The sequence below is a fragment of the Sphaerodactylus townsendi genome, linkage group LG15, assembly GCF_021028975.2.
Source record: "Sphaerodactylus townsendi isolate TG3544 linkage group LG15, MPM_Stown_v2.3, whole genome shotgun sequence".
NCBI lineage: Eukaryota > Metazoa > Chordata > Lepidosauria > Squamata > Sphaerodactylidae > Sphaerodactylus > Sphaerodactylus townsendi.
Window position 1 is genome coordinate 8,358,433 of NC_059439.1, and position 15,076 is coordinate 8,373,508.

Genomic DNA, 15,076 nt, shown 5'->3' on the forward strand with positions numbered 1-15,076 from the left:
GAAGCAAGGATAATCAGAATGTGGAAAAATCCATTGTTTTATCTAATGAAAGTTTTTTTCAGGTCTTACTGCATTCTGTAATAAAACAGATAAGTAGCTTCTTGCCACCCTACTGATGATAGGTCCGCTCAGTTTACCTATTAAGATTTCCGCCTTAAAAGCTACAGTTCCCAAGTTTCTATGAAAGAATATGTGGCTGCTCCTACTGAACTCACTGAAGGAATCTTCTTGGAGATGCTGGTTGGTGTTGCAGTTTGGGCTTCATTCTTTTGGACCTAGAGAAACAGAGACTAATGATGCTTCTTCCTGCATAAGGTCTGTCCAGCCTGAACAATTTCTAGAAGCCCTGCAAAACTTCCTTTGAGCTACCCTTTTGCCAATCAAATTTAACTGGCATTCTGAAGTTATGAATTTTATATTTCAATAAGTATATTACTCAGGGCTATGTGTCTATTGCAACAATGAGGCACTTGGTATAATTCAGTCCTATATCTACTTTAAAAAAAATCTACCAAGTTTCTAGTCCTTATGAACTATCTGCTTAGTTCAAATTTATATAAGAATATTGGATTTCCTTTTCTCATCTCATTCCACCTCCAACCAAACGTACACCACTCTTCCTGCCCTTTATCCTTCCCAACCCAGGCAAATGGACCTTTGGCCTGGGCCAGCAAAACTGTCCTTCCTCCACATCATCCTGTTCCCTACCAGCACTAGAATCAAGGAAATCTAGAATCAAGAGGCAGAAGATGATGCAGGCAGCTATTCAGTCTGTTGGGGTCCTAGGAAGGGACTCCTGGATATTAAAAAGCTGTAGGATAGAGAATGGGAATGGTAGAAAGGTCCTAAGAAGGCTGGGGTGGAGGGGAAGAAAAGACACATGGTGGAAGATGTGTCCTTGTGGTATGTATTGCTTCTATTTTCTTAGGGCAGAACAGCACCACTCACAGGCCTGGCTGCAGGTTTTATCAGAGGTGTCACATGAGAAATTGTTGCTGATGTGGTGCCCTGCTGTCTCTGCTTTAAATGCTCCTTGGAGAGAATGTGAAAGAGACAGTTTTGATTAGATTCAGTACAACAAATCCAAACCCACGCAGCATTCCCCAATTATCTGGCACGCTAGGACAGTGATGGCGAACCTTTTTGAGACCGAGTGCCCAAACCGCAACCCAAACCCCACTTATTTATTGCAAAGTGCCAACCCAGCTATTTAACCTGAATGCTGAGGTTTTAGTTTAGAAAAAAACGGTTGGCTCCCTCTTCCTCCGCCCCACCCGCTCGAGCAGGGGCCAGCCTGCTGTAGGATCCAGCAACTCCCAAGCGCACCGCTCTGTGCCTCTCTAGCCTCTCTGCCCCCCCACCCCCGGCAGCAGCCACCCGGAGCACAGGCACCAGGCCCGCCAGCCGAGTCCTCCCTGCTCACCGCGGTGCGCACACGTCGTGCTCAGCGGCCCAGGCCAGCCTAGATGGGTGTGTGTGTGGGAGGGGGGTGATTTTCCACCCCTACATGATGAACTCTATGTGCGCGTGCCCACAGAGAGGGCTCCGAGTGCCACCTTTGGCACCCGTGCCATAGGTTCGCCATCACTGCGCTAGGACAACCAGGATGCAGCATAAAGGCACTGTCAGAGTTCTGTTGCTCTCCATGCATTAAGAAAATCTGACAGGCAAGGAACCCAAAGAGGTTGAGAAGTCTGACAGATGTCTGTTAAAATATATTAAATATATATTTTATTCAGCTCTGCTTAACTCTTATCAATAGAAACCTATACATAAAAAACTAAATAGAAAATATACATCAATCCCTAAAAACATACACAAAACATCACAACATATACCAAAAATAATCACAAGATCTCAATTGTTATGGTCATACACAAAATATCCCAGAATCTTGCCCAAAAGGACATGACACGTTTCAATCCCACTGGATCTTCTTCAGAGGTCAATAAATAATGCAGATACACACAGAACTATCCATACGTAATCTTATTTACAAGCCCAGCTTTATCATGCAACTCACACTGTATGCCAAGATGACTTAAACAATACAACACAGACTTGTTATGCAATTGTAATAAATATGACTGGGGGTGGGGGGGGATTTATTTGTTCTGAAAGAAGTACACTGGACCACTGATCCCCTCTGGCCAGACTAAGTATTGCCAACATATTTTCAGATTTCTTTCCACAGTCCCACTAGTAGAATTTTCGTTTGGTTTTTGCAGAAAACTCTTGCAAGACCAAGATAAACTTCTCCAATAAATTACCTCTAGCAAAATGCCAATTATCGTGATGTTCATGTCATGAACGGGAGGGAGAGCAAACAGTGCCCCCGATTACAGCTCACAATATTCTCTTATAGGAGAGAATAGCAGGTCCTTTTTTATATGGAAAGAATAGGAAGGGGGTATTTAACAATACCAATGGGAATGGAGGGACATGTTAATTCTGCTTCCTGCTTCTGGTGACTCCAGCAATAGAGAATCAAACCTGTCCTTCCTATCTGTGCTAGGGTTGCCTGGTCCCCCTGGCCACTGGGGTGGGGATAGGTTGCCAGATCTAGGTTGGGAAACTGCTGGAGATTTGGAGATGGAACCTGGGGAGGACAGGGACCTCAGTGAGATACAATGCCGTAGGCCGTTTCCGCACGGCCTCCATTCGCCCCCACGCCGCCAAGAGTTCTGGCGGCGTGGGGGCGGAAGCCCGTTCGCATGCAAGCATGCAAACGGGCCAAGCAGAGGCCGACAGACGGCAGGCGGCTCCGCACGGAGCCGCCTCTTCTCCCTTCTGCTACTTACGATGTTTTCAGGATGCCTGCTGGTGGTACGTTCGCCCGCCCACGCTGCCCTCCGACCCCTGGAGGTCGGAGGACAGTGTGGGCGGGGCTGCGACGCCCAGCAGACAACGACGAGGACATCGTGAGTGGGGCGCAGAAGGGAGACAGCGTCTTCCCGGTGGCGCGGTTCGCACCGCGCCACCGGGAAGACACTTCCTCCCCAACAACAACCCTTTAAAGGGTTGTTGTTTAGGGCGGCCTGAGGCCGCCCTGGGGGGAGGGAAGCGGAGTCAGGTTGCCGCTGCTGCATTGCAGCAGCGGCGCCTGTGCGAACGGCGGCCTGGGGGCGGCGTTTTTACCGCCCCCAGGCCGTTGTTAATGGGCCGTGCGGAAACGGCCATAGAGTCGACCTTCTACAGCAGAGGTGCCCAACTCTGGTGCTTCAGATGGTTCATGGACTACAATTCCCATCAGCCCCTGCTGGCATGGCCAATTGGCTGGTGGGAACTGTAGTCCATGAACATCTGAAGCGCCAGTTGACACCCCTGTTCTAAAGCATCCATTTTATCCACTGGAATTGATCTCTGTAGTTTGGACATGAGCTGTAATTCCAGGGGATCTATGAGCTGCTTCTTTCTTGACTCAGAACAGTAGCACTTCCCCTACAAACACAGAAGCTGTTTTCCTACCTGTGAGTGAGGAGATTCAGATCTTACTTTTTCTTCCACTGGGAGAAAAGCATTTTGGACGGGGCAATGGTGAGTGGATAAATTGTGGGAGAGGAAAAGTGTAAAGCACCATCTCCCCACAAGACTGCCCTTCAGCCTACCAAGGCTTTCATGGCTGCAAAATATTCCCCTGCCCCCCAAAATCCCACACAGGAAAGTAACACAAAGTATTGTGAAATATCTAGTTTGCCACACAACGTATTTTACAGGGAGACAATCCTTGCTAATCTATGCAGAACTGGTTATTGTGGGCTTTCCGGGCAGTGTGACCGTGGTCTGGCAGATCTTGTTCCTAACGTTTTGCCTGCATCTGTCCCAGGGTGGTTACTGGTTACTAAACATCCCTTCTCACTGGACACAGTGTGTAACACACTTCTCTCTGTGATACAGTTCTGAAGATGCCAGCCACAGATGCAGGCAAAACGCTAGGAACAAGATCTACCAGACCACAGCCACACAGCCCGGAAAACCCACCACAACCAGTTGACTCCAGCCGTGAAAGCCTTCGACAATACTATGCAGAACTGTTTGCTCTTGAAGCAAACGCTGGTAGAGATCTGAAAAACAGAATCAGACTTTGTTTTGAAGGAGAGGCTCACCTGCACTGTGCAAGACTTCAACTAGTTCTTGCAATTGCAATCAGTGGCCCAGGTGCTCCCACTTGAGCAACAGGGCTTATGCCATGCATCGGGGCCAACTCAGGAGCTTGGGGGAATGCCTCACCTCATTTCCTTCTGTAGACACTGAAGGGTCATCTGCGGCAAACAGAGAGTCAGAATCCTCCAGCTGACCAAGAAGCAAGAGCAGATAGTAAACATGACAGTGATCATTTGTTTTCTTACAGTAAACATTTAAAATAGATTTGCCCTCTAAACCATTACTGCCAGATAACTCAAGCAAGTGACCCAAGCTACACAATTATAGCCCTCTTCCCTCTCTCCCTCAAAGGAGGAAATGGCCCAGTCTGACCTGAAATTTATAATCAGGCAGGCATGAAAGAAACCCAAGTAGTGCACATCTACAAAGTCAGTAAACAAAATGTTATATATTTATTGTACATAGTACATAGTTAGAAACAATCCCTCCCCACATACCCAGGTCTAAGCAGACCCTACCAGAATCTTGCTCCATCCTTTGGGGGTACGGAAGAAAGCGTCACTCCCTTCATTAACATAGACCAAGCTGCCTTCAGGAATGGCAGAGGTGGATTTGAACATTAGCTCTTTAGATTTGAAGACAAAGTTGGAGCTCTGAAAGGCAAGATAGAAAAGAAATCTTTCGTCATAAACCTCACTGGCCCCTTCTGCACAGGTAACACAAACGAGTTAAATGGACCTGCGTTGCCTGTGGCAGAGCCAAAGGCCATCCAGGATTGCTGGGGCTCTGGTATCAGGATGCAGCATGGTTTGCACAGGAAATGCTGCATTCCTCTGTGAACCGCATCCCGCCCACCCGAGAATCCCCACCACCACTTACCAGCACAAAATGGCTGCTGCCTGGAGAATCCACCATAATGGTGGACGAAAGGAGGGAAATAGAACCCTTCCTGCTTGTTCACACAGGTAAGCAGGAAGTGCCTGAAACTCAGGTTAAAGGGGAAAAGTCGCTAATTTAGCAACTTTCATTTAATCCAGATTCAGCCAAATGTAACGGATCAGAAGCATTTGGGGGTGAGTTCTCCCCCATAATACTTTTTTCATACCCCTGAACCTGTTATATTTGGCCCATGTGGAATCACCCACTGAAACTTACCAAGCCTCAATTAGAACTGCCCTTGATTTAATAATTAGCCAGCATGGCACAGTGGTTAAGAGTGACGGGACTCTAATCTGGAGAACCAGGTTCAATTCCCCACTCCTCACATAAAGCCTGTTGGGTGATCTTGGGCCAGTCGGTTCTCTCAGAACTTTCTCAACCGCCATGGAGGCAGGCAATGGCAAACTACTTCCAAATGTTTCTTGCCTTGAAAACTCTACAGGGTCACAATAAATCAGCTGTAACCTGGCGGCACTTTCCACTATCATTTTATTCTACAATAGCAACACTCCGACTTCACAGTTCCCAGTGCAATCACTTTCTTCAGTCTAAGCACACTCATTGTAGTGGGCTTAGACTGCAGTTAGTCTGCACAGGTGGCAACTCTTTGCCCCAAACTCACTCACAAAGGACAAGCTGACAAAGAAAACCAAGGACACACCTTTAATCCATTCTGGTTTCCCTCAGGAGAGTCCTTCGGAGGCAAGTCAGCATCTGGAAGGAAGGAGTGGATCAGAATTACTGTTACTTCCTGGCAGCTGTAGAAAAACAAGGATCTCCCCTGATGGAGAGGCTTCAATGTCCTCCCTGCCAGCCCCCACTGCTTTCACTGATATCAAGCTCATCGAAATGCTGCTTGCATTGAGATCTTTACAAACTCCCCTTTGCTCAAGAGCTCAAGTGCAAGGGAAGGGAATAAGTGTTGTTGCAAAGGCAACATCTGTTGTACAAAAAGAAGACACTACAGGAGGCAGCAAGAAGACAGTTAAAATAGTGAGGTCATCAGCACCTTCTCTCCTGTTAATTGGGGGTGGGGTGGCCCTCTATATCAAAGAGAGCATAGTGTCACATAAAATAGACAATGCAGGGGGAGCTGATTCCTCTACAGAAGCACTGTGGATATCAATACCAGGGGTGAAGCATAGTTTAACATTAGGAATATATTATCGTCCCCCTCCGGGACCAAAGCGACAAGAGGAGTTCTGTGAGATGGAAAAAAAGAAAAATTAGAGAGGCCAACAAGAAGCAAAAAAATAATGTCGTGGTACATGTACATTTTAACTATCCCCACATAAACTGGAAAAATGCATGTTCAGGTCATAGTAAGGAGAGAACATTCCTGGATATGCTAAATGACTGTAGCTTAGAACAAGATGGTATTTATTACTTGGAAACTCAACAAGGGAGAGAGAAAGGTGATCCTAGATCTAATTCTATGTGGGACCCAGGACCTCGATGGAAGTCAGTGTTGTTGGAGTCGATTAGGGGAACAGCGACCACAATGCTGTCATGATTCAGCAGTATCTCTGCATGCTTGAACAAAGTGACAACTACTAATGTAGGAAGTTAAGACGATGCGCCTTTCAGAAAGGGAAATTTACTCAAAGAGTAAGAGGGGGATAGTGCTTGAAAAAGGGAAGCCGGAAAGGCAAAAGCAAGAGAGTCAAAAATGTCCAAGATGCTTGGAGGTTATTTAAAAACACAGTCTTAAAAGCTCAACTGGAATGTGTTCCACAGGTTAGGAAAGGCAGCACCCAGTCCAAAAGAAAGCCACCATGGTTAACAAGGGACGCTGAGGAAATTATTAGGGAAAAAAAGATGTCTTTTAGAAAATGGAAGTCCAACTTAACTGATAAAGAATACCAGAGAGAACACAAATGGTGGCAAAAGAGAAGCAAGTTAAGCTGTAAGGGGAGGCAAAAAAAGGATTATGAGGGAACGATGGCTGTGAACATCAAAACCAGCAAATGTAAAACAGTGTCTTTCAAGTACATCAAAAAGCAGTGGGAAGCCAGCAAGGGAAGCTGTGTAGGCCCGTTAGGATGACAAAAGGAACAAAGGGGATTGTTAACTAAAAGATGACAGGGAGATTGCAGAAAAGCTGAATGAATTTTGCATCTGTCTTCACCCAAAGAGGAGGTGAGGAAAAATTCCTGCACCTGGAACCAAGCAAGCTTCTTAGGAGGTGAATCCGAGGAACTAACTTGAAGATAATGAGTGGTAGACAAGGAATAAGTTCTGGCAGCCATTGATAAACTAAATGCTACCAAATCCCCTGGCCCAGATTGCATTCACCCAAGAGTTCTTAAAGAGCTCAAGCATGAAATTGCTGATGTTCTCTCACTTTTAATATGCAACTTGCATCCTTGAAAATCAGGCTCCATCCCACAGAAGACTTTGGAAGATGTGGCCAATGTCACACCAATCTTTAAGAAAGGATCTGCAAAGGGGACCGGGGAAATTACAGGCCAGTCAGTTTTGACGCATCTGTTCCTGGTAAATTAGTAGAGAATCTGTCATTAAAAGATAAAATTATAAACATGTACAAAAGCAAGACCTTGCTGAGAAAGAGTCAGCATGGCTTTTGCAGAGGCAAATCCTGTCTTTACAAACTTGGCCACTAGAGTTCTTTGAGGGATGTAAATAGGCATGTGGATAAGGGGGAACCAGTGGACATTGTCTCACTTGGATTTCCAAAAGGCTTTTGACAAAGTTCCTCACCAGAGACTATTGAGAAAACTCAGCTTAATGAAGGAATAAGAGGGGAAGTCCTCCTATGGGATTAAAAACTTGTGGTTGAGAAACAGGAAGCTAAAAGAGTGGGTGTAAATGGGAAATTCTCACAATGGAGAAATGTGGGAGTGGTGTCCCCTAAGGATCCGATATTATTAGGACCCAGTGCTCTTTAACCTATTCATAAATGACCTGGAAGTAGGGGTGGGTAGCGTGGTGGCCAGAAGTTTGGCAGATGATACCAAATTGCTTATGTAGGGTGGTGAGAACCACAAAGGATTGCGAGGGAGCTCCAAAGCCGGATTCCTTGATAGAATTAGGTGAGTGGGCTGGAAGAAATGGCAAATGCAGTTCAATGTAGCAAAATGCAAGAAGTGAGTTTGCACATAGGGGCAAAAAATCCAAACTTCACATAACATCGCATTACAGGGGTCAGTGCTATCAGTCACAGACCAGGAAAGAGGATTTGGGCTGCCTTAATTGGATAGTTCCATGGGAATGTCAACTCAATGTATGGCATAGCTGTAGAAAAAGGCAAACTCTTATGCTACGGGGATAATCAGGAAAGCGAATTGGTAATAAAACTGCAAAGATTGTCATGCCCTTATATAAAGCCATGGTGATTAGACTCACACTTGAGAGTGCACTGTGTTCAGTCTCTTGGTCACCACATCTCAAAAAAGGATATTGTGAAGAGGATAGAAAAAAAGTGCAGAGAAGGGCAACGAGGATGATTGAGGGACTGGAGCACCTTCCTTATGCGAGGAAAGGCTGCATGCTGTTTAGGGGACCTCTTTTAGTTTGGAGAGGAGACGTCTGAGGGGGGATATGATTGAAGTTCATATAAATCGTATGCATGGGTAGAAATGTTGACAGAGAGAAATTTTTCTCTCTCTCTTTCTCCTACAATACTAGGAACCAGGGGGCATTCATTGAAAATGCTGGGGGGAAGAATTAGAACTAATAAAAGGAAACACTTCTTCACGCAACGTGTGATTGGTGTTTGGAATATGCTGCCACAGGAGGTGGTGATGGCCACTAACTTGGATAGCTTTAAAAGGGGCTTGGACAGATTTATGGAGGAGAAGTCAATTTATGGCTACCAATCTTGATCCTCTTTGATCTGAGATTGCAAATGCCTTAACATTCCAGGTGCTCGGGAGCAACAGCCGCAGAAGGCCATTGCTTTCACATCCTACATGTGAACTCCCAAAGGCACCTGGTGGGCCACTGCGAGTAGCAGAGAGCTGGACTAGATGGACTCTGGTCTGATCCAGCTGGCTTGTTCTTATGTTCTTATGTTAAATGTCATTCCTTGTCTGTCTGCAGATCGTTACTCTGAAGGCAATATCTTCCTTCTTCTTAGACATCTCACTCTTGCCCTCTTTCTCAGCTAGTCATGTAGTTAAGACCCCCACACCCTCTCTCTCACTCTCCTCTTTACTATCAAAAAAGTTAGTTTCTGAATAAGCCTTTATCTACTCCTTAATCAGATTGTGTACCTTTGCTGCCTACCCTTTTAATTACTCTGCTGACAGCAGGAGAGCCTTTCTGTACATATTAGCTCTTGCACGCATAGTGATGCCTCAGCTTCACACACCACTATGCTGACAGGCCCAGTGAGCAATTCAAAAGAATCCCACCTGACCATTTGTTGCAGGTTTCCTTCCCTCATGCAGGCTGCCTTCAGACACCTAATTTAATCAGGATTCAAGAGAAACATGCTTGAACCCGACTTTTGCGCAGTGCACACACCCAGATCTGTCTCTTCTTCCTTTCTCACTTCTCATACAAGAAAACTCTGCTGGGATAAGATTAACTCAGGTTGTCCATGGTCAGTGAGGGGATTCTAATAATTTAACAACTGGTTTGCCTCCCCGCCGCGTGCCCCCCACCACGTGTCCCTTCCCCCCGTTGCCCACTTACCTGCTGTGGAGGAACATCTTGGGGTGGAGAAGGGGCAACGGGGCCTTGCTGCTGCTGCTCTGAAGTCCCCTTGCTCCTCCAGGAGAGGGGGCTCTGAAAGCTCCCTCACTTCCCCTCCCCTAGGAGAGGGGCTGACGGGGCTTTTAGCGCCTCACAGCAGCTGGGCAGCAAGGTGCCCAGCTGTTCTGGGGCTCTGCAAGCCGCTTTTAACAAAAAAATTAGGTACCGGTTCTACTGAACAGGTGCGAACCAGCTGAATCCCACCACTGTCCATGGTGTGTGGATACAGATACATAGCTTAACCAGCGTTAGTTTTACCATGTGCTAGGAATTATAGCCAAGGAGTCTTTTGCATATTTGAAAAATACTTATGCCGCCTCTCTAGGGAACCTGCCCAAGGTGGCTGACAAAACAAAGTGTAATAAAAGCATAAACAATTAACAGTTATTCATTAAAACACAGAATTTAAAACTTGAGAAGTGACGAGACACACAGGACAGTCACATACTTGAGAAAGTTTCAAACAGAAACATTGCAGTATGCAAAGAAGAGAAGATATACCTGTATACCCAGATGGACTCACGGTCAGCTGGCAGGAAAGAGATGAGCAATATTAGATTGGCTGAGCTGCAGCAACCAGAAATAACGTGTGGAGATAGGACCCATGGAAAAAGTGAGACAAACTTACTGGGCACTTGCAGTATGGCCTGGCTTGGATGGGATAAGCTCTCTGGAAAGGAAAAAGAGAAATTGGTGCCAAGCAGTCCCAAAAATATGGGAGAAAATGGGTTAAAGCAGCAGGTAGATCAGGCCACCCTAACTTTCCCAGCATTTCTTTGTTGGAAGTGAAGGACATTGCAATATGTGTCTGCACCAAGCACATGAGTGGCAGACTCTAATCTGGATTTGTTTCATTATTCCTCCACATGAGGCCTGCTAGGTGACCTTGGGCCTGTCACAATTCTCTGAGAACTGTCTCAGCTCCACCTACCTCACAAGGTGCCTGTTGTGGGGAAAGGAAGGGAAAGGAGTTTGTAAATTGCTTTGAAACTCCTTTAAGGTAGAAAAATGTGAGGTATAAAAACCAGCTCTTCTCCTCTTCTTCCTCCTTCTTCTATGCTAGTGAGGGCTATAGAGCTAGTAAGGTGGACAGGTGAGATCTCTCTGTACCCCTTCCATTGTGTGTTCTGCTACTGTCTCTTTGATAGCTAATCTCTGTGACGTCTTCCCTTCCGGCTGTCTTCCCCCCCCTCCCACCTCTAAGAAAGCAAAATGTGTTCTCTTTACCTCTCTCCATCCTAGCTTTAGATAGCTCAAATACCTCTCTCTCCTTTCTGTACACAAAAGGGATTTCTTTAACAATAAAGAGTATGGCTGTCAAATCTTCCTCCTTTTAGGGGCTCCTTTCCACATCAGTTGTCTGCTGTAGAATCTGTGTGGCTGGATTCAGTTGACCAAAACACCAGTCCAAGAATAAGCATGGCTTAGTATCTGGCTCATGTGCTCCCCACTCCCCCGCCCTTCCTAATTTGCAAGGAGCAAGTAGACTGGAAGCTGATGGACTCCTGAGAAACTAAAGTTTGTCATCACACCTAGATCAGGTAGAATGGCAAATATGTGCTTTATTATTTAATGTGATCCAGGAGTCATGATAAATGGCGCTTCCTTGGGAATGAGGAAACCTTCTGTTGCCGTTATGCATGGATTCTCAAATCTCAGACTGATAGTTAGTTGGCTTGTCTGAAAAAGCCTGATTGTTGCAGAGGATTCTGGGGCATGTTCCAAGACATGCCCTGGTTCACTTGGGGCACCCATCCAGTTTCTTACTAAGGAAAGGGACAGTACAGCCAGTGAAAATTGAAAGCATGATCACAAACACATATTACAGTCCCTACCAGCCACACAATCCTGGGAAGATTGGTAGTAATTATGAAGTTGTCTTTCAGGGATAGGTGACTCTCATGATGAGCACCCCAAACCCCAAAGGGTTCCCTGGAGCACAGTTTGAAAACCACTGATTTAGGTGGCATCTGACTGGCTGTTGTGGGGTTTCCACTGATTTAGGGAGCTTTGACTGGCTGTTGTGGGGTTTCCGGGCTGTATGACTGTGATCTGGTAGTTTTTGCTCCTGTCTCTGAAGATGCCAGCCATAGATGTGGGTAAAACATTAGGAGCAAAAACTACCAGACCATGGCCACAGAGCCTAGAAAACCCACAACAGCCAGTTGATTCATGCCGTGAAATCCTTCAACAATACATTGAAGTTTTGACTCTTGAAAGCTTAGATCCTGCTGGTTAGGGCATCTTCTCTGGTGGACTCCACAGCCGTCTGTTCCCCTGCCTGTACTCCTTGAGTGGCCTCAGAAGCAAGGGAGGAGAACTCACAAGCTGTCTCTCCCTCCTGGTCCATACAGCCTGTTGTCCAGCTTCTTCCTCACTGCCTGATTCCTGCCTCTCCACACGGCTGCTCCTGTGCCTGGCATTGTTGGTCCTCTTGGTTGTGGCAGGATGGTCACCCATGGCAAAGTTAGGCTCTGGCTCCTGGGGCGGTTGTGTAGGTGGTGCAGGAGGGGTCAGGACCGGCAGCCCCATTCCACATCAGCCAGCAGTCGTTGTGAGCCTCCACGTTGTCAGGTCTCCCTCCAGGGGACTGGAAAGCTTCCTGGACTGCTGCTGCACCCAAGTATCAGGCAGCACCTAAGTATCGGGCAGCAAAGACCAGGGGCTGCCTGCCATCCCAGGACAGCAGGAAAGAACTCTGTCTCTCACTCTGTTTTTTACAAGCAGTTCCCTGCAGCTAACATGTCACTGTGAGCAATGTGAGAAAATGAGTGTAAACTGGTGAGGAAAGATAACGTGTAGCTGAGCCCCCAGGTCCCTGGATTTTCCAAGCATTGTACAGAGCTTTCTCTAAAAGCCACGCAGCCACATAACCCCTCTGCAACAGTTGCAGTCATGCAATTTGGAAACACGCTAGCAGAAATAAGTGGAAGAGACATTTACGTTGAAATAAAAAACACCTGGTGGTCCGGGAGGGCCCGGGGGACCTGGCAGCCCAGGATTTCCAGGAGGGCCGGGGGGACCCTAGAAGGAAAAGAGAGAATGGTTAGGTGCATAGGGCACATCCTAAAATGAAACTCCTATGTCCGGATGTACAGGCAAACAGCACACCCGTGGAAACATTTTGTGCCCCCCTTAACAGATTCATGTACTCTGGTGGTCAGAGAGTCCCACAGTTTGGAGAGGCAATCAAAAAGCTTAGGAACATGCAGCCAGATAAGACACAGAGCTCCAAGTGGGAATGGAAACCTAGAAGGCCCAATAAAACAACAGGTTGCCTTCAACTGGCTTTTTTGTATCTCGCACTGTTCTCCCCACCCCCTTATTACACCCCTGTGACATACTGCTATTGTCCCTGCATGTTCCACAATTCCCAGCATAACCAGCATAACCTTTTTTTGATAGTCAACGTGGATTCCATCTTCCTTTTTCTCAAGCAGAAAAACAAGCTGCAATTCAACCCAATACACGCATTCACACTCATGCAAACACACACTATCTGTCTGTCTATACAAAAAAACCCCCACTCTAGATCTTGGAGAAGGCAGGAATTGGCTTACGTGGGTGACAATTGCACCGTAGAGCTCTGGACTTCCTTTATCATTCTGAAGATGAAAAAAGAGAGAAATGCAAGACTCAATATCCAGAAATTTTCCCTGGCAGCTTTTGCCCACCCATAATCTTTTTACATAATACACTAGCAGGGCACCCATGCTTCGCTAAGCATACTTCATCACAGGCTCTCTATGAATTTTGGGGTGACATTCAGCATACTTCTTTACAGCCTGTTTGTGAACTTTGGGGTGACATGCAGCATATTTTCTCACAGCCTGTCTGTGGACTGATGGGTTTGTTTTCGCATATTTTACAGCAGCTTCCTGTAGTTGTCTTTTTCTAATGCAATGTGTTATTGCTCTTTCACCTGGTGGGCTCCAAAAGACGTCATGTGGAAGTAGCCATTGTATTTTCGAGATGCAGAAAGGAATTGTTCTGCCATTGGATGCTGATGAGTGAGAAGGCTGTGAAGAGGTTCAGGGTAGGGTTGAAGGGCAGGGAGCTGGATTGCACCGCCACTGCAGCACATTCCTGGGGACCCATTCCGCCACTTCAGAGCATGACACCAAGCACAGGGTGATCAGAGGCCAAGAGCAGTAAACTTGTCTGCACAGTAATCAATCTGATGTCCATATGCAAAACCCGACAAATGTTTAGTAGTCCAAGGTGATAGTGTGGTTTGTAATCTGTTTTGATTGTATTTGGCTGTAGCGGCGTTGTTAACGTGAAGGTAGGTGGAGGAGTACTTTTTTACAGCCTGTCTGTTAACTTCAGGGTGACATTCAGCATGCTTTTTTGCAGCCTGTTTGTTGAAGCTGGTGGTGTTTAACTGTTATCCTTAGAATGTTCGTGCAGCATATCTGTGGACTGAGGGGCTGGTTTGCCCTTAGAATGTTCGCGCAGAGATGAACAGTTAAAACAGTAAATGTGTAATAACTCAAGTAAAACTGAATATTTTGAAAAAATCCTTTCTCAGTGAGCACCTAAACCACATAATGAACTGGTGTGCCAAATTTTAACATTGTAGGTTCAGTGGTTTTTGAGTTCTGTGCATGAGTCAGTGAGTGGTATTTCGTGTTTTTATATATAGATTCTCTTAATTGTATGTGTGATTACTACGAGGCCACAGCAATTCTTTATCTTATATTTCCAACACACGGCAACACAGTGGAGGTCCTTGTGTTGTGGCGCCAACTGCTGCCAAAGCAACATTTTTAAAAAATCTGCAGAGCCAATCAAATCTCCAGTAGCCAATTAATAGCCTTGCTGGGCAAATGCCCCGCCTGGCCCCACCCATTTTGTAAAAAACCTTGGTGGGCACCAGGAGAGGTGTTGGGGGTAAAGCATTGGGACTTCCTGCTATGCAGAGTTACTCTAGTATAAGTCCATTGACCTTAGTGGGCTTGATGTTCTGCAAGTGTCAGACTATCTGTCCTGAAAGGGACACACATTTTTCCAGATATACCTCCTGGTAAGTAAGAGGCACCCAAAAGTCAGGTGGGCTTTTGAAGTCTGGGAAATGTATCTCAGAGCTTGCTCCCCCATTGCAGCTGCAGCAAACCTGTGTGAGAAAGCAGCATTTTTTTTATGTGAGAGGGACAACACAGAAACAATAGAAAGGAATTAAAAGCAAAAAAAAGTATCCTTTCTCTACCACTGTGCCTTGAAGGCTAGAGATAGTAGTATTTTCTTCTAGCTACGTACCGAATCTCCAGGGTCTCCCTTTTCACCCTGCAAGAAAAGAAACAAAATTGGTGGT

At 46.1% G+C, this 15,076-nt stretch overlaps 1 protein-coding gene across 1 annotated transcript in view; it reads right to left on the bottom strand.

The window, feature by feature from the left end:
• LOC125444919 (collagen alpha-1(XVIII) chain-like) overlaps positions 1 to 15,076 on the bottom strand; it is a 48,080-nt gene that overhangs the window by 4,893 nt on the left and 28,111 nt on the right. Inside the window, exons 11-20 of the mRNA XM_048517684.1 lie at positions 15,022 to 15,048; positions 13,323 to 13,367; positions 12,706 to 12,786; positions 10,391 to 10,432; positions 10,264 to 10,291; positions 5,705 to 5,757; positions 4,623 to 4,757; positions 4,231 to 4,293; positions 949 to 1,032; positions 216 to 275 (exon numbers count right to left, since the gene is read on the bottom strand). Coding sequence (XP_048373641.1) covers positions 216 to 275; positions 949 to 1,032; positions 4,231 to 4,293; positions 4,623 to 4,757; positions 5,705 to 5,757; positions 10,264 to 10,291; positions 10,391 to 10,432; positions 12,706 to 12,786; positions 13,323 to 13,367; positions 15,022 to 15,048 — 618 coding nt within the window. The remainder of the gene's footprint in view (positions 1 to 215; positions 276 to 948; positions 1,033 to 4,230; positions 4,294 to 4,622; positions 4,758 to 5,704; positions 5,758 to 10,263; positions 10,292 to 10,390; positions 10,433 to 12,705; positions 12,787 to 13,322; positions 13,368 to 15,021; positions 15,049 to 15,076) is intronic.